Below are 18,821 nucleotides of genomic sequence, written 5' to 3' on the forward strand. Positions count from 1 at the left end.
AGGGGAAGGGGGATAGGGAGGGCAGCAGAATACAACTGACACTAGGATTGCTGTATGTATACACATGGATGTATAACTAATGTGATCCTGCAATTGTACATGTGGAAAAATGAGAATTCATACCCCATTTGAATCAAATATATGCTATGTCAAGATCATTGTATTGTCTTGAGCAACTAATAAAAAAAATAATAATAATGATTTATAATATGTATTTAATTTTCTTGACCAGGGCCCAATGTGTGATCTGTTATGGTCAGATCCAGATGATCGTGGTGGCTGGGGTATTTCACCACGTGGTGCTGGCTACACATTTGGACAAGACATTTCTGAAACATTTAACCATGCCAATGGTCTCACACTGGTTTCACGTGCTCACCAGCTTGTAATGGAAGTATGTACTTTTCCTACAGGATGATCTTTATTTCAGATAATATTAATATCTGTAATAAGGTTTCAATATTAGCATTTAGGAAACATTCCTTATTTATTTTAGCAAAGAGGAAAGTTGGCCAGAACAAAATGATAATTCAGTTTTGAAACTGAGACTTAGAGAAAAATTGTAACAGTAGTACCCTAAAGTTGTGTTGCACCCTTCAGAGTGCTGAATATAAATGTTTTACCATATTTGCTTTATTTTCTCTTTCCTTTTCCCTCCTTACACTATTTTTTTCTGAACCATTTAAATGTTAGGTATATATAGACAAATTACCCCCAAATTTTCTTGTGGTTTGCTGTTGTTGTTGTTGTTTTAAATTAAGGACATTCTCTTATATAACCAAAAGTATAGTTATTATAGTCAGGAAATCAATACTGGTATAGTGCTATTGTCTAAACATTGTAGTCAAATTTTGCTAATTATGTCTGTCACCCAGTGTCCTTTAGCAACAATTAATTTTTGCATATGTGCATATCTAAGATTATGTTTGCATTCAGTCTCCTTTGGTTGGGAAATAATTCCTTAGATTTTCTTTGTTTTGTGTGATCTTGACATTTTGAAGTAGTACAAGCAATTTATTTTACAGAAATCTCTCTCAGTTGAGATTTGACTGATGTTTACTTGTGATTATAGATTCAGGATGAGCATTTTTGGCAACTATACTGCAGAAAGACATTGTGTCCTCGGTGCCTCTTACCGAGGGGTCATGAAATCTATTTGTCCCACTGCTGGTGGTGTTAACTGATTACTTAGTTCAGGTGACCCCTGCCTGATTTCTCCACTGTTACATTACTACTTTGTTAACTACTAAAGGACTAGAAATATAACCACTCCAAATCAGTAGGGAATGGTTTCAGGATGTTAGAACAAAACATTACTAACCTTGTAGAGACACATAGAGGGGCAGGAATATGATAAAGAACATAAATTCAAAAAAGTTTTAAAAAGAACATAAATTCATGGGGCAAAAATAAATCTAATTGTGTCAATAATCATAAGAAATGTAAATAGACTAAAACTTTCTTGCCTAAAAGACTGTCTATTTACAACTAAAAAATGATATTCCCAGATTGGATAAATAAATCAAAATTTAGCTGTTATCTGGGATCTGCCTAAAAACATTACAAGCTAGAGGTAAGGAATGGAAAATGGTGTATATCAAGTAGAAAATATAGCCAATAATATGAATCAGAATAGACTCTAAGGTAAAAAGTATTATTAGGAATAAAACAAGGTCATTATTGATGAAAATTGGCCCAGAAGAAAAAGTTTACATTTGCCTAATAATAGCTTCAAAATATATAAACCAAAAATTGATGAAATTTATGAGGGAATCTGTCATCTTTTTTACCACATTTTTTAAATTAATGTATTATAGTTGTACCTAATAGTGGTATTTGTTGCTACATATTGGGAATCTCATATTTGTGGAAGAAGTTTCAGTATACACCTGAAGATATGTAGCATAGATAAGGAAATCTACACAGTTCTGGGCCCAGTAGTTGTACAGTATTCTGTGTAGGTACAAAAATTTAAAGATGAAGCCAGGTATGCTGGCACATACCTGAAATCCCATGAGGCTGAGATAAGATCGTGAGTTCAGAGCCAGCCTCAGCAACTTAGTGAGGTACTACGCAACTCAGTGAGACTCTGTCTGTAAGTAACAAAAAACTGCTGGGGATGTGGCTCAGTGATTTAAGTGCCTGAGTTCAATCCTTGGTGCCAAAAAAAAAAAAATTAAAGATGAAAATAATGTAAGGTGGTAGAGATGACTACATATCCACAGAGAGAATTTGTAATTTTTTAATTTCTCTATTTCAAGATAATTTTATAATGAAATATTATTTTTTGTCCTGCAGGGATATAATTGGTGCCATGATCGGAATGTGGTTACCATTTTCAGTGCACCCAATTACTGTTACCGTTGTGGGAACCAGGCTGCTATCATGGAACTAGATGACACTTTAAAATATTCTTTGTAAGTAACTTTAAATTTTAATTGTATAGAGATGCGGATATAGCTCAGTTGGTAGAGTGCTTGCCTTGCATGCACAAGGCCCTAGGTTCAATCCCCAACACACCAAAAAAAAAAAAAAATGTATAAAGCACTTTTTTAAAAGAAAATTCTTTAATGTAGCTATTAAAAATAGAGGTAGATGAGTTCTGCTTCTGAAATGGTACAATGAGAAGTGTGGTAAACCTCCCCAATAAAAACAATGAGAAACTGGAGAAAAAAACTTATTTTCTTTTTGGTATAGGAGATCAAACCCAGGGTCTTGCACATGCTAGGCAAGCACTATACCTCCAGCTCAGGAAATTATTTTTTAAAATATTGGGGCTGGGGTTGTAGCTCAGTGGTAGAGCTCTTGCCTTGCATGTGTGAGACATTGGGTTTGACTTAGCACCACATAAAAATAAATACATAAATAAAATAAAGATATTGTGTCTATTTACAACTAAAAAATATTTTTTAAAATATTAAAGTATAAATGTAACATTAAATATAGAAGCAATATATAATAAATAAAATATAAATATATTTCTAAAAATTATTTAGTTTTTGGAAATTGTCCTAAGAGATTACAGTAAATAGAGAAACAGTTAAGAAGATCTACTAAATCTTGGTAATGACAGTAGGAGGTTGTGGCTTTGAGCCATTACATGCTCCTTCCCCTGCTCCCACATCCCTCTTACAGAAACTACTCTAGTTGCTTTACTCTGGGTTAGTATAGTCAAGAAGGTGAGGGCATCCCCTTCTGCAGATTCCATTCTAGGCTTATGATCTCATTTCAGCACCAACATATCCCACCTGCCCTTGTCCTGGGTTACAGATGTTCTACTCATGATGGATGAAGTTTAGTGACTGAGACCCCTTCCACAACCGTTTCTAGGGTGAAAGCTCTATTCCAGACATGGATGGAAGGCTGAGAACACTGGGTTTCCAGTTGTTCTTGCCATGGTACCTGCTTGCAAATCAGGAGGTGTCTCACAAGCAGGCCATGCCTATTGGCTTACTGTCCATCTGTTTTCCCCCTCCCTACAGTAACAGAAGTTCTGCTCAGGGTGGAGAGGCAGACCAAAAAAGTTGCTCAGCTCTGTCTGAGAGAACTGGCCCTGCTTGGAATTCTCCATCCTCTATTCTAAGTCTCTGAATCCTTTGTCAAAAACAATGAATATCATGCTGGAGACCAAGGAAAAGAACTCTCATAGTTCCTATCATACTTACAACAAGCTAAAGAGCAGAGCAAGAAGTTTAATAGATAAAAGTAGGAAAGGAGATAGCCAAGAAAAGCTCGGCTGAGTTTGGGGATGTGGCTAATCACCCCTGGGTTCCATCCCTGGTCCCAGCTTGGCTGGGATCACAGTCAGTTAGCACTATGAGGCCAGAAGGTTCTGCACATATACTAACTGCAACCTCTTAGGAGCAGAGTATGGCATGGGGTATTCCAAGCCACACATAGTGAGTTAATTAGTGTCCCCTCTAAAATTCATGTCTCCAATTATGATAATATTTGGAAATAGGGTCTTTGCAGATATAATTTTAAAATACAGACATACTAGATTCTTCTCAGAGGAAAAGAAACACAGACACATAGGTGAGAAGCCACATGACATCAGACGAGAAGCAACCTATCTATAAGCCAAGAATTTTATCTACCAGAAGAAAAGCCAGGGAGAAACAGGAAGAATGTTTCCATAGGGTCTTCAGCAGATGGTCAGCCAATACCTTTATTTCAGACTCTACCATCCAGAACTCTGGGAGAATAAATTCCTGTTGTGGTTATTTGTTCTGAGAAAATATTAGAAAGGTCAACAAAGGGCATGTGTCTACTAGGGGCTTAAACATAACCTTTAAAATAAACACTGGCTAAACAAGTTTCTCTGGCCTTGGAATACATTTTAGGAAGCCAGGCTTTAAAATAAAATCGTACTTATCCTTTGCAGTCTTGAAGAGAGTACATGCTTAAGGTCACATCCTCTCAGGACTGATTGGAAAAGGAAAATCCAAGTGAGACTGAATCTCAGGAATGCAAATTTGGGCTGGACATGGTGGCACATGCCTGTAATCCCAGTGGCTGGGTAGGCTAAGGCAGGAAGATTGCGAGTTCAAAGCCAGCCTCAGCAAAAACAAGGCACTGAGCAACTCAGTGAGACCCTGTCTCTAAATAAAATATAAAATAGGGCTAAGGGTGTAGCTTAGTGGTTGAGTGCCCTGAGTTCAATCCCCTTACCCCTCCCCCCAAAAAATCCAAATTTGGGCCAGGCAAAATAGCACATGCCCATAATCCCAGTAACTCTGGATGCTGAGGCAGGTGGATTTCAAGTTCAAAGCCAGCCTAAGCAACTTAGCAAGACCCTGTCTCAAAATTTTAAAAAAGGGCTGGGAATGTAGGTTAGTGGTTAAGCACCCATGAGTTCAATCTCCAGTACTCCCTCCCCACCCCCGCAAAAAAAGAATGTAAACTTGGTTCAAAACATGAAAATAAAATATTAGTCCAGGGCTGGGGTTGTGGCTCAGTGGTAGAGTGCTCACCTAGGTTGCATGAGGTACTGGGTTTGATCCTCAGCAACACATAAAAATGAAATAAAGATATTGTGCCTATGGGGCTGGGATGTGGCTCAAGCTGTAGCGCACTCGTCTGGCATGCATGCGGCCCGGGTTCGATCCTCAGCACCACATACAAACAAAGATGTTGTGTCCGCCAAAAACTAATAAATTAGTATTAAAAAATTAAAAAAAAAAAAAAAAGATATTGTGCCTACTTACAACTAAAAAGTAAATATTTTAAAAATAGTAGTCCATATTCATTTTTAAAATATTTTTGTAGTAGATGGAAACAATAACTTTATTTTATTTTTATGTGTTTGCTGAGGATTGAACCCAGTGCCTCTCACATGCTAGGCAAGCACTCTACCAACTGAGCTATAACCCCAGCCCCATTCTGTATTAATATTAAAGACAAAAACCAAATGAACATTTTAGTAGAGGCAGAAAAATCACTTGATAAAACCCAGAATCCTTTCAAAATAAAAATACTCAATATACAGGCCAGGCATGGTGGTACACACCTGTAATCCCAGCTCCTCAAGAAACTGAAACAGGAGGATCACAAGTTGGAGGCCAGCCTGGGCAACTTAGACTGTCTCAAAATAAATTGGGGGTGTAGCTCAATGGTAGGGCCCTTACCTAAGGCCTTGCACAAGGCCCTGGGTTTGATCCCCAGTACTGCAAAAAAAAAATAATAATAATAATAAACTAGTAATTTCTCAACCTAATAAAGGTATCTATGAAAACCCCTAATTTAGTATCATATTTAATATAGAAAAAACAGTTCTTCAGTAGTGAGAGAAGCATGTCCAATCTTACTATACATCCATTTAACTGATACAGATCTTTTTTTGCCAGGCACTAAAACAGACATTTTATTTGTTTAAATTTTTACTGTGGCTCTGTGAACTGGTAACATAGTTGCTACCATCTACAGTGAAGTGCCCAGGGCCATTCCAGCTACATACAGTAGTAGAGAGCCAGGACTATTATTTCCATCAGGTGTCTTGTTCTTTATTGGTTGGTTTGTTTGTAAAGTCAAATACTTCAATGATTTACTTTCTTCTGCCATTTATAGTCTTCAGTTTGACCCAGCACCTCGTCGTGGAGAGCCTCATGTTACCCGGCGCACCCCAGACTACTTCCTGTAAATTCCTCCTGGGAAAACCTGCCTTTGTATGTGGAAGTATACCTGGCTTAAAAAAAAAAATATATATTATATATATATATATATATATATATGTATATATATATACATGTATATATATACACATATATATTTAAAAACAAACAGAAAGAGCAACAGTAATCTGTGTGTTTCTGTAACAAATTGTGACCTGTCTTTGGCATTAAACCACATCATGGACCAAAATGTGCCATACTAATGATGAGCATTTAGCACAATTTGAGGCTGAAATTTAGTACACTATGTTCTAGATTGTTCAGTCTAACAGTATGCCTGCTGTATTTGTAGTAACCATTTTCCTCTGGACTATTCAAGCAAAAAAGGTAACTAACCACATCTTCCCTGCGCTTACTTGGAAATTTTAGTTTTAGTGTTTAACTGGCATGGATTAAAAAGAGTTGGAGTTTTATTTTTTGTGAAAAATTTCACAAGCTGACTTCCACTTAATCCATTACCCTTTATTTTATTGAAATGTATAATTAACAAAGAAGTCTTCTTGGGAGTATGTTGTCATAACATTATAGAGATTTCCCTTCATTTAAACTAAATTACTGTTTTATGTTGATCTGCATATTTCTGTATATTTGTCATGACAGTGCTTGCATCCTATTTGGTGTACTGAACAAATAAACTTTCCATTTTAAACAAAAACATTGGTTTAACTGTGATGAGCATTAAATGGAAGTTTCACTGTTTTGGAATTTGATATGAAATCTCTTGTAGTAAACAGTTCTGTCTAGGTAATTTAATGTTCTTGTATAGTTTATTTTCAGAAAAGAATCCAAACATTAGCTCATATCTTAGACCATTAAAAAGCCATTTTTATTTTTAAACATTATTAATTTATACTAATATATTCAACCACTTCAAGTACAAAATATAAATTTTATGTTGTAACTAAAGAATATGCCATGACTAGGGAAAATTTTTAATACTGAAATGTTATGAACTAGAAACAAATAAATTGGTATCTGAAAGAATTTAGTAGTAGTAGTAAGAGATGGTACTATTCAGATATATAAATTCCAAATCCTTTTTAAAGGGGAGAGTATGGAATCAGTGGTTGAGAGAGAACATGGAAGATGGCACATAGAATCAGTGGTTGAGAGTGAATGTGGGAGATGGCACAAGGGGGGAGAAACTCCACTATTTTTTTAGAAGAAAATTAGCTGATAGAAATAAGTATAAACATCTCAAAATCACAATCAATGTAAATGGACTCAATTAAATAAATAGACTTGGAGACAATATTTTAGAGTATATCAGTACATATGAAATTACCTGATTTCTAAACCTCAATATGTTTTGTGTGGTTTCATTGTGTACCCCAAAATTCACGTGTTGGAAACTTAATCCCCAATGCAATAATGTTAAGGGGAGGGGGGGAACAAGTTCAGTCCTCTCTTGCTCTGAGATCTTATGCCCTTCAGCCTTCCTCCATGGAAAGACAAAAGGCAGCCCTCATCAGATGCCAGCCCCTTAATCTTGGACTTCCCAGCCTCCAGAACTGTAAGAAAGAAATCTGTTTTTTATAAATTATTTAGTCTCAGTTACCCTGTAGCTCACAGAACAGACTAAGATAAAATTGGTACTGAGAACTGGGATTGTTGCTAAAACATACCTGAAAATGTAGAAGGTGGTATCTTTTGAACTAGATAGAGTCTGAGCTAGGCATGGTGGTGCAGGGCTGTAATCCCAGCGGCTAAGGAGGCTTAGGGAGGAAGACTGTGAGTTCAAAGCCAGCCTCAGCAACTTAGTGATGCCCTAAGCAACTCAGCAAGAGCCTGTCTCTAAATAAAATATTTTAAAAGGGCTGAGGATATGGTTAAGTGCCCCTGGGTTCAATTCCCAGTATTAAAAAAAAAAAAAAAAAAAGTCTGAAAGATTTTGAGGGGCATCCTAGAAAAAGACTAGATTGTTATAATCAAAGCTTTTTTAAAAAAATGTTTTTAGTTGTTGATGGACCTTTAATTTTTATTTATTTATATGCGGTGCTGAGAATGGAACCCAGTGCCTCACACATGATAGGCAAACACTCTACCACTGAGCCACAACCCCAACACCCAGAATCACTCTTAAAGCACCACATTTAAAAAAAAAAAAAAAGGTATTGTGTTCATCTACAACTAAAAAAAAATATTAAAAAGTGACTCTGATAAGAGCTCAGAAGAAAAAATGTGGGGAGAGTCTGAAACTTCAATTACTTAAGTGATCATAGAATATTAGTAAAATTATGGATAGTAAAGCCATTCTGATGAGGTTTCTGATTAAAATGAAGAGCAAGGTATTGGAAATTTGAATAAAGTCTATTTTTATTATAAATTTATTATAATAACATGGCCAAATTGTCTCTCTGCTCAGGGTCTTCATAGAAGACAGAATTCAAGAGCAATGAACTAGGATATCTGGAAGGAATTTCTAAACAAAATGATTAAAGGAGCTGTGTGGTTGCCTTCTTGGAGTGTGATTTTGAGATGTCCTTTATTATTGTTTCTTGTAGGCAGCATGTTTGGGTGTTTGGTTTTTTTTGTTGTTGTTTTGTTTTTGTTTTTTTATTATTTTTGATCCAGTACTCTTTGCTTTTAACTGGGGATATGTAGATTATATTTGCATTTAATGTGATTATTGGTATGGTAAGGTTTTAACCTGTCATTTTGATGTTTTCTCTTTATCCCATTCTTCTGAACTTTTTGGATTAATTTAATATTTTTTTATTCTGTTTATCTCCTAAGTATACTTCTTTGGGCTAAGTATACCTCTTTGGTTTTTATTGTTTGTTTTTGTTGTGATACTGGGTATTGAACCCAGAGGCACTTTACTCCTGAGCTCCATTTCCAGCCCTTTTTTTTAAATTTGAGACGGAGTCTTAAGTTGGTTAGGGCCTCACTTGCTAAATTGCTGAGGCTGGCCTCAAATTTGCAATTCTCCTGCCTCAGCCTCCTGAGTTTCTTGGGATTACAGTTGTGCACCACTGCCCCCACCCCCAACACTGTGGGGTTTTTTGGTTTTTTTGTTTTTGTTTTTGTTTTTTTTAAGAAGTTGCCTTACTGGGCTGGGGATGTGGCTCAAGCGGCAGCGCGCTTGCCTGGCCTGCGTGCGGCCCAGGTTCAATCCTCAGCACCACATACAAACAAAGATGTTGTGTCCGCCAAAAACCAAAATATAAATATTAAAATTCTGTCTCTCTTTAAAAAAAAAAAAAAAAAGAAGTTGCCTTACGATTTGTGGCATGCTTGTTTGGACAGTGTCTTAATAAGTTGCTGAAGCTAGCCTCAAACTTCTCTGGCTCAGCCTCCCAAATTGATGGAGTTACAGATAATGTGCCACCAAGCTCAGCTTCATGGCAAACAGGTTTTTTTGTTGTTTGTTTTGTTTTTTGGTGGCGGGGGTGAGGGGGTGGATACCAGGGATTGAACTCAGGAGCACTTGACCACTGAGCCACATCCCCAGTCCTATTTTGTATTTTATTTAGAACAAAGAGTCTCCCTGAGTTGCACCTCACTTTTGCTTAGACTGGCTTTGAACTCACATTCCTCCTGCCTTGGTTTTTCTTCTTTTTGAGAGTGGGTATGGTAGCTGTATATGTAAGTACTAGCCTGAGAGGTGTGAGAGGGGGTTATGTGTTTGTCTGGGTCATATTTTAAGAAGAAACTGCTGTCACATTTTATTACTCCATTCCTGGGTCTGAATATGTGGCTTGCATACACACACACACACACATACATATATATTTTGTTTTAAAAAATATTTATTTAGTTGTAGATGAACACAGTATCTTTATTTCTATGTGGTGCTGATCAAACCAGTGCCTCACATGTCAGGCAAGCACTGCACCACTGAGCTACAGCCCCAGCTCTGTAGCATATTTTTTTAACAATATAGTCTACCTTTAAGTGGTATCACACCAGTCCGCAATACCTTCTAATAGTATACCTCCCAACTTAGTGCCATTGTTGTCATACATTTTCAATTTACATATATTAAACCCCATATTTGGGGTTGGGGATATAGCACAGTTGGTACAGTGCTTGCCTCACATGCACAAGGCACTGGGCTCAATCCCCAGCACCACCAAAAAAATAAATAAATATATATATATATTAAAAACAGTATTTTTTTCTTCCTTTTTTGTGGTGTAGGGATTGAATTTGAATACTGGGCCTCATGCATGCCACTAAATAAACCCTCTAACCCTGAAATAAACCCTCCAACCCTAAAAATTATCTGCTGGCAATTGATTCCTTCAGTTTTATGTCTTTAAAATATTTATTTCATGTTCATTTGTGAAACATTTTCACCAGGTATAAAGTTGTCATTGTAGAATCAGAGCCCATAGCCTCAAATGGTTCCCTTGTGCTGAGGGCAGGTATTGGAGTCCTAGGTTGTTCTCTGGTGCTACTGCTCCCCCTTCAGCTTCTAGCTTCCCCTGCACACCTGCATCATGGAGAGGTGTCTGTCTCCACACTCTCATTTCTTCCCCAGTTGCCCCAGCAGCATACACTGCATGGCTGCATGTAAGAGCAGATAAGATTCCCTGCTGTCCAAATTCAGTCAGTCTTAGGTGGACCTTTGTGCTTTTGACTTCTGAAGGGAAGTTTTTGTCAGCATTCTTGCTTCTCTTACCTGTGGCAGCCAAGCTTTGCTTTGGCTCTGTAGTTGGTATGAGACTTGAGTTTTCTATCCCATCTCCAGCAATGGTAGACATATGTTTGATGTTTGTGATTAACCCTCTTTCCAGGATAGAGAATCCTTGCATCTCCCCTTCTCTCGGCAGTAATAAATCGTTGCCTGAGTACTGAAAGAGGCAGATGGACTTAGATTCTATTTCTCCAGAAACAGCAAGTCGGCCAGTGCACTGATGGTCATAATGCTTGTAGTACCTTCCCCAGCAGGTTGAGAAGGGTCTAGGGAATCTGGAGCTTTGGTGAAACCTGATCTGATGGAGCAAAGCCTTCTGAGTGGGATTTCCCTTTGTGTGTTAGGCCCACAGTCAGGACTAGCTTCAAATTCAGTTTAATGTCTGCTGTTGCCATCTTGAAACTCTTCATATTTGAGCAAGGGTTTCCACATTTTCATTTTGTACCAAGGCCTGCAAATTAAATAGCTAGTTCTTTTCAACCTTATCTAGTAGTCCAAGCTTGCCTTTAAAAATTCTAAAATCTTGATGTGATAGTATGCGCCTGTAATCCCAACTACTCAGGAGGCTGAGGTGGGAGAAACACTTGAGTGGACAAATTCAAGACCAACCTGCAACATAGAACTTAATCGCAACATATAAACAAGCATGTTTTTAAAAGTTAAAATCTTAGCTTGTATAGTAGCTACTCCTGTTCTTTTCCAAAAGGAACACAGTTCCTGTGTCCTGTCTTTCCTTGAATTCTTTGGAATTCAGTTTACACAATTGCTTTGCAGCCTCAGCTCAGAGCTCAAAAATGTTATGACTTTGTATATCATCCAGCTGTTCACTGATTTTAGAGTAGGAGCAATATTCTTCATAGCTTCCCATGTCCTAAGCACAAATCCAAAATGCTGTATGATTAGAAATTGTGTTTAGGATCTGTTTCAACTAGCAATTAACTGAAAAAATTTAGTTCCTACCTTTTAAAGAATTTCACATTTAAAAAAAATTTCCTTCAAGAAAAGGTATTATTATGGTTTTTATTTTCCCTTTCCCCCACAACAAACTATATCGTAGTGTCACTGTCAGAACCTAAAATGACTTTGTTAATAACATGACTATTGAATTAAGCTTAGACGAGGACTACCCACATCATTACAATGAAGGAGCAAGTTTACAAAATAAAGCATGATGTATGATGAAAGGACAAAATTTTCTAAGAATCTCTGGCCTCAACTCTAGAGAAGCTGAGTTTGAGTTCATATAGTTAATGTCTCAGCAACTACCAGGGGCTTTCACTATTAACCTCAATACACTCTCACCTGACCACTTTGTATACTGTTTTGGAAGTACTCAGAAGCATATTTAATGTACTTAAGATGTAGCTTTTACATTTTGTTTTACTTCACTGAAGCATATTATTAAAAACTTTAGTAAAACAGGCTAAGTTAAAATAGGATTCGAGTTATTTTCCTTTCGACATTCAAAAAAACCAAAGCTTTAGTAAGTCACAGTTTCTCATAGGTCGCGTAACAAGTTTACAAATTTATGGGATCCTTTTTTATCTTAAAGCCTATTAAAACCTTTTAACATTCAAATCATGGAAATTTTTATAGAAAGTATAAAAGGATCCCATATACTTTAGTTTTAATATTATCTATACTCCTACCTATTCACCCCACTCCAGATTATTTTGAAGCCATTTTTTACCTATAGTTTCTATCATATTCTAAAATATATATTTATTTTTTTAGTACCAGGGATTGACCCCAGAGGTGCTTAGCCACTGAGCCACATATCCTCCCTCCCACCCCCATTTTTGTCCATTTTGAGGCAGGGTCTGTTCCTTAGGGCCTCGCCAAGTTGCTGAGGCTGGCCTTGAACTTTTTTTTTTTTTATAATATTTTTGTTGATAGACCTTTATTTTATTTATCTATATGTGGTGCTGAGAATCGAACTCAGTACCTCACACATGCTAGGCAAGTGTTCTTATCACTGAGCCACAACCTCAGCCCTGGCCTCAAACTTTTGATCCTCCTGCCTTAGCCTCCTGTGTTGTTGGGATTACAGGCATGTACCACTAGCTAGTATATACCTTTACAGATAAGGATTCTCTTCCCACTTACCTTTCCTCCTCCTCCTTCCCCATACTCTTGTCACACCTACAAAAAATTAATGATTTTTTTCCACCTCATTGCTAGATGGCTATGGGTCATCAGTAGTTCCATCTCCCTGTATTAAGAATACTGCTGGGTAGAGAGGGAAGATGGGAGGGGAGGGGAGGGGGGATAGTAGGGGATAGGAAAGGTAGCAGAATACAACAGTCACTAATATGCCATTATGTAAAAATGTGAGTGTGTAACCGATGTGATTCTGCAGTTTGTATTTGGGGTAAAAATGGGAGTTCATAACCCAATTGAGTCAAATGTATGAAAGATGATATATCATGAGCTTTGTAATGTTTTGAACAACCAATTAAAAAAAAAAATACTGCTGGGGCTGGTGCTGTAACTCATTGGTAGAACACCTGCCTAGCCTGTGTGAGGCACTGGGTTCAATCCTCAGTACCACATAAAAATGAATAGAAGTATTGTGTCCATCTACAACTAAAAATTTTTAAAAAAGGAATACTGCCTTTTGTAACCAAGGAAACAATTAAGTATCTCTATTTTTAGCCTTTTAGTGTTGCACGCAACTGTAAATGTTGTGTTAAAATGTCTGAGTTGGGCATATAATCCCAGCAACACTGCAGAATGCAGGAGGATCCTAAGTGTTGAACAACTTAGTGAGACCCTATTTTTTTTTTGTTTTGTTTTTTAATATTTATTTTTTAGTTGTAGATACAATAACCTTTATTTATTTTTATGTGGTGTTGAGGATTGAACCCAGGGCCCCGCACGTGCTAGACAAGCACTCTACCCCTGAGCCACAACTGCAGCCCAATGAGACCCTGTTTTAAAAAATAAAATGGTCTGGGGTGTAGCTCAGTGATAGAATATGCCAGGGTTCAACCCCACTTTATCACTACTCCTCCCCCGAAAAAGAATGTCTGCATTACCATGCCAAGAAATGGCCCTGAAGATTTTTGTGTTAGAGATTGGGGTGATGGCCTGGCATGGTGGTGCACGCCTATAATCCCAGCTGTTCCAAAAGCTAAGGCAGGAGGATTTGGAGTTCAAACAACTTAGCAAGGACAACTTGGTGGGACCTTGACTCTAAATAAAATACATAATAGGGCTGGGCATGTAACTCAGTGGTGGAGTGCCCAAGTTCAATCCCCAGTACCAAAAAAAAAAAAAAAAATTGGGTCAATGAAGCCAGGCACAGTGGTTCATGCCAGTAACAATAGTGACATGGAAGATAGGGCTAAGGCAGGATAGATAGCAAATTCAATGGCAGCCTCAGCAACCTAGCAAGACCCTGTTCTCAAAAGGGACTGAGAGTTGGGTGTGATGGTAGAGGCAGAAGAATTACAAGTTGGAGGCCAGCCTCAGCAACTTAGACCCTTCTCAAAACAAAAAATAAAAAAAGGCTGGGGACATAGCTCAGTGGTTAAGTGCCCCTGGGTTTAATCCCCAGTACCAAAAATAAGAAATAAAAGGGACTGAAGAAGTAACAGTAATAAAGCATCCCTGGGTTCAATCTCCAGTGTGGGGGGAGGGGAGGATTATTCTAGGCCCTGGGGGCAGGGTATAGCTCAGTTGTGATTCTCCTCAGTTCCTAAGGCACTGGCATTAGAGTGTGCCACTGTTGTTACAATTTAATACAAGGAAAAATTGGACTTTGAAGTTTTGACATTTTTAATTTTGAGAAATACAACAGAGTAAACACTCCAACTTATAAGGTTTTGAAAGGTTTGATTGGATTGTGAAATATATTCATTGTGGCTGGGGGTATAACTCAGTTGGTGGATTGCTTGCCTCACATGCACAAGGCTCTGGGTTCAATCCCCAGCACAAAAAAAAAAAAAAAAAAAAAGAAAGAAAGAAATATTAATTGTGTGGTAAAATGGATTGAAGAGAAAGAAACTAAAGACCTATGACTTTGGGGTGTTTTTTTTTTTTGTTTTGTTTGGTTTGGTTTGGTTTTTGGTACCAGGGATTGAATCCCCAGGAGTGCTTAACCTCTAAGCCACATTACTAGCCTTTTTATTTTTTACTTAAGAGACAGGGTCTCGCTAAGTTGCTTACCACCTCACTAAATTGCTAGGCTGGTCTTGAATTTGCAATCTTCCTGCCCATCCTGCCCTTCCTGACTGTTTTTTTTTTTTTTTTTTTAAGTTTTTAATTGATTTTTTTCAAAATTTCTTTACATACATGACAATAGTGGAATGCATTACATTCATAATTATCCATTCACAGCACAATGTTTCGTAACTGTTTTTAACATACTGAGAAATGATATGAAGTAGGAAAATATAAATTATTGTGTCCCTTATAATATACATTTTTTTACCTTATTCAGTACATTATAGATGGCACATTCTACAAATCATGATATAAAGAGAACAATTCTTTTTTAAATTTTATGTCAATTATTTTTCCACGAATAACAACATTAGTGTTCACTGCCTTGAGCTCAATCAAGGTATGGCATGATTTTAATGTGGATCCTTTATTGTCCTGTCAAGGTCATGGCATAACTGATTTTAAGTAGAACAGGTAGTTTTCATTTCTTTACTAGTTGCTCTGCTCTTTCTCTTCCACATTAAGTACAGTATCCACGGTTATTCCTATATCCGCCAGTGACCTATCTCGCTCCACTTCTAATGGCCTTCTGGGAAAGGATGTGGAAAGGCCATATAGGGATGTATGGTACCCAATTTTCATCATCCAGTCAAGTAAGACCTAGAAGATAAAAAGCTTAGACATTATCGAATATTGTACACACTTATGGTCCTCCAGAACACTATGACATTTTATAGTTCTGTTGCTGTGAAATTATGTCCTTAGGAGTAATGATATAGAACTTTCAGGGTTGGGGTTGTAGCTCAGTGGTGAAGTGCTTCCCTCGCATGTGTGAGACACTGGGTTCAATCCTCAGCACCACATAAAGATAAATAAACAAAAGTATTAAAAACAAAAATAAATCTTAAAAAAAAAAGAACTTTCAAAGATATTTCCTTTCTAGAGTTTAAAGGAAATTTATTTCATGAATTTTGAGATGTGAATAACTTCTAATACCTTTTGTTCCAGAAGAGGTATAGGGACTAATGGCATTTAACAACTGAGATACTTAAGTTAGGAAAGCCTCATTCATACATATAGAATGGAAAGAGGATTCAATAAAGAGGTTAAGAATAAAATATTAGCTAGGCACAGTGGCACATGCCTGTGATCCTACCAACTCTGGAAGCTGAGGCAGAAGGATCACAAGTTCAAAGCCAGCCTCAGCAACTTAGCGAGTCCTTGTCTCAAAAATAAAAAGGACTAGCTGGGCGCGGTGATGCACGCCTGTGATTCCACAGGCCAGAAGGCTGAAACAGGGAGCCAGCCTCAGCAAAGGTGAGGCACTAAGCAACTCAGTGAGACCCTGTTTCTAAATAAAATACAAAATAGGGCTGGGATGTGGCTCAGTGGTAGAGTGCCCCTGGTTTCAATTCTTAGTACTAAAACAAAACCAAAGGGATGTAGCTTATTAGTATAGCATACGCCTAGCATGAAGCCCAGGGTTTCATCCCCAGCCAAAAAGGCCTCCAAAAAAACAAAATAAAAATAAAGTTATAGTAAAGGGAATAAAAATTTTAATACAGAGGGCTGGGGTTGTAGCTTAGTGGTAGAGCACTTACCTAGCATGTGTGAGGCACTGGGTTTGATTCTCAGCACCACATATAAGTAAGTAAATAAAAATAAAGGGCCATCGACAACTAAAAAAATGTTAAACAAAAAAAAAAATTGAGGGGCTGGGGTATGTTTCAGGGGTAGAGCGCTTACGTAGCATGTATGAGGCCCTGGGTTTGATCCTCAGCACCACATAAAAATAAATAAATAAAATTAAGGTATTGTGTCCAACTACAACCAAAAAAATAAATATAAAAAAAAAATTGAATGCAGAGATCACAATTCAAAGAAGCCTACCATGTCTACATATCCCAAAATCTGCCAATGTCAAGTACCTACAAATGTTCTTTATCCTTATCTGATGGGAATATCAGATGACAGTGTGATAACTCCCTGGATATTTGCCAAATTCAAGAAAAATATTCCTCATAATGCAAATATCCTCACCTGTGAACTCCAAGACTTAAAAAACCTTCTCCTTAGGACTTTCCCACCTAGACATCGGAGAGCAACAGTAACTACCTGAGAAATAAAAATGTTCAGATAAGAATTCCAATTTTTAAAAAATCAAATCCATAGCTCTTTAAGATTCCAAAATTACTACTAAGAAACACGTTATTATAAAAATTCACGTGGAGATTTGCAGGAATTTGCAACATCAAGGTCCAGATAAATTTCCCCCTAAACATGAAAATAATTCTTCTAAAACTGAAAAATAAACATCTTTCTACTAATGAGGAAGTGAAAGCCTTCCAAAGAGGACACCAGAGACCAAGTACTTTTTTCTGGGCAAATACTATTAAGATTGTAGCTTGTTTGAAAAGTAACCGAACAAAACAAGAAGACCTAGTGCCACTTTCTCAATGTACAGACAAGAAAACACTACCTGGAAGGAAACAAAAAGTTGCCTGCATACTCTGATACTATAGGCCACACACTATCTGTCCATCCTCCCAAGTAAGTGAGAGTGTTTGAGCAGCTCCAGCTTTTCTTCATCTACTGAATTCCCTCTATGATCATCCCTTTAATAAAGCACTTAGGCAGTTAAAAAGAGCTTGGAAACTGCTAGTATATTAAAGTCCATCATAAAAAGAGAAGACAATGATTAGTAACTTATACTGAAGTTCATTATGTACCTGCCAGTTGCTCAAAAGTGCCAGGAAACCCTTTCTTGTAACCAGCATCATTAACTGTCCTGAGAGCTACTGGGCATCATGTTATGTATAAATGTGGTTTTAGAGCAGCACACCTTCCCATCTCAGGAGACCCATGCTAGAAAATGCATCCACTGAGCTGGGGACGTTGCTCAGCAGTCAGAGCGCCTGCCTAGCACGTAAGAGACTCTGGGTTTAATCCCTCGTACTTGAAAAGAAAAGCAGCAGTAATTAAAATTGTTTCCCTGCTACTCCTTAAAATGAAATAAGATAGCATACAATAAAACAGTTGCTATAAAAATGTGGTAATATAACATGATGATTTACAAAATTATTTTCAAATTATTTTAAATTTTATGGTTATTTTTAATCTAAAAGTGGAACAGTAGCGGTAAATATTTCAATTGGGAATCGTGAACTACCACCATTATTTTCTCCTTTTTGAAAATCTACCCAGCTTAGTATTTTATAATGATATATCTATAATACTAAATATGTAACAGGCACTGAACAAATCAGGGTGTACTAATTAAATAAAAATTACATTGTTTTTCAGATCCCTCCCTCTCCTATCAGAAATCTATGTTAGTCATTAGTTCACTCTTCTATTAGTCTGCTCCTAAATCCAAGCAGGTTTCCAGTATAACAGGAATTTTCTCATGTGGCTCATTATTATAAAGTGAGCTACAACATATACAGAAAAAAACAAATACACACACACACAGAAAGAAAGCCTCCTCTAATTCTGATTTTTTGGTTTTTGGTACTGGGGAATGAACCCAGGAGTACTCAACCACTGAGCCACATCCGCAGCCCTTCTTTTGTATTTAGAGACAGGGTCTTACTGAGTTGCTTAGGGCCTCGCTAAATTGCTGAGGCTGGCTTTAAACTCAAAATCCTCCTGCCTCAACCTCCAGAGCTGCTGGATTACAGGCGTGCACCACTGTACCCAGCTAGTTCTGATATTCTTTAAAATGAATGTTAGTCTCATTTCCTAACAATACAAAATTATAAAGATTATTCTATAAGTAATGTCATTTAGTAAGTCTAATTTTAATTAGGAAATAGAGAATTTCCTAAAACTTATAATTTCCA

The 18,821-nt window shown here is 37.2% G+C and overlaps 2 protein-coding genes across 4 annotated transcripts in view; one reads left to right on the top strand and one right to left on the bottom strand.

The window, feature by feature from the left end:
* The window catches only part of Ppp2cb (protein phosphatase 2 catalytic subunit beta), a 33,748-nt gene extending 26,923 nt beyond the window's left edge, over positions 1-6,825 (top strand). The window contains exons 5-7 of the mRNA XM_027939311.2: positions 233-394; positions 2,299-2,417; positions 6,067-6,825. Of these exons, the coding sequence (XP_027795112.1) occupies positions 233-394; positions 2,299-2,417; positions 6,067-6,139 (354 nt within the window). The 3' untranslated portion in view covers positions 6,140-6,825. The remainder of the gene's footprint in view (positions 1-232; positions 395-2,298; positions 2,418-6,066) is intronic.
* Positions 6,826-15,471: 8,646 nt separating this feature from the next.
* Positions 15,472-18,821, bottom strand: part of Ubxn8 (UBX domain protein 8) — a 136,666-nt gene continuing 133,316 nt past the window's right edge. For all 3 annotated transcript variants that reach the window (XM_071610243.1, XM_071610242.1, XM_071610241.1), the window contains 2 exons: positions 17,020-17,094; positions 15,472-15,639 (listed from right to left, as the gene is read on the bottom strand). In XM_071610243.1, coding sequence (XP_071466344.1) covers positions 15,472-15,639; positions 17,020-17,094 — 243 coding nt within the window. The remainder of the gene's footprint in view (positions 15,640-17,019; positions 17,095-18,821) is intronic.

Source organism: Marmota flaviventris, chromosome 3 (genome assembly GCF_047511675.1).
Source record: "Marmota flaviventris isolate mMarFla1 chromosome 3, mMarFla1.hap1, whole genome shotgun sequence".
Classification (NCBI taxonomy): Eukaryota; Metazoa; Chordata; class Mammalia; order Rodentia; family Sciuridae; genus Marmota; species Marmota flaviventris.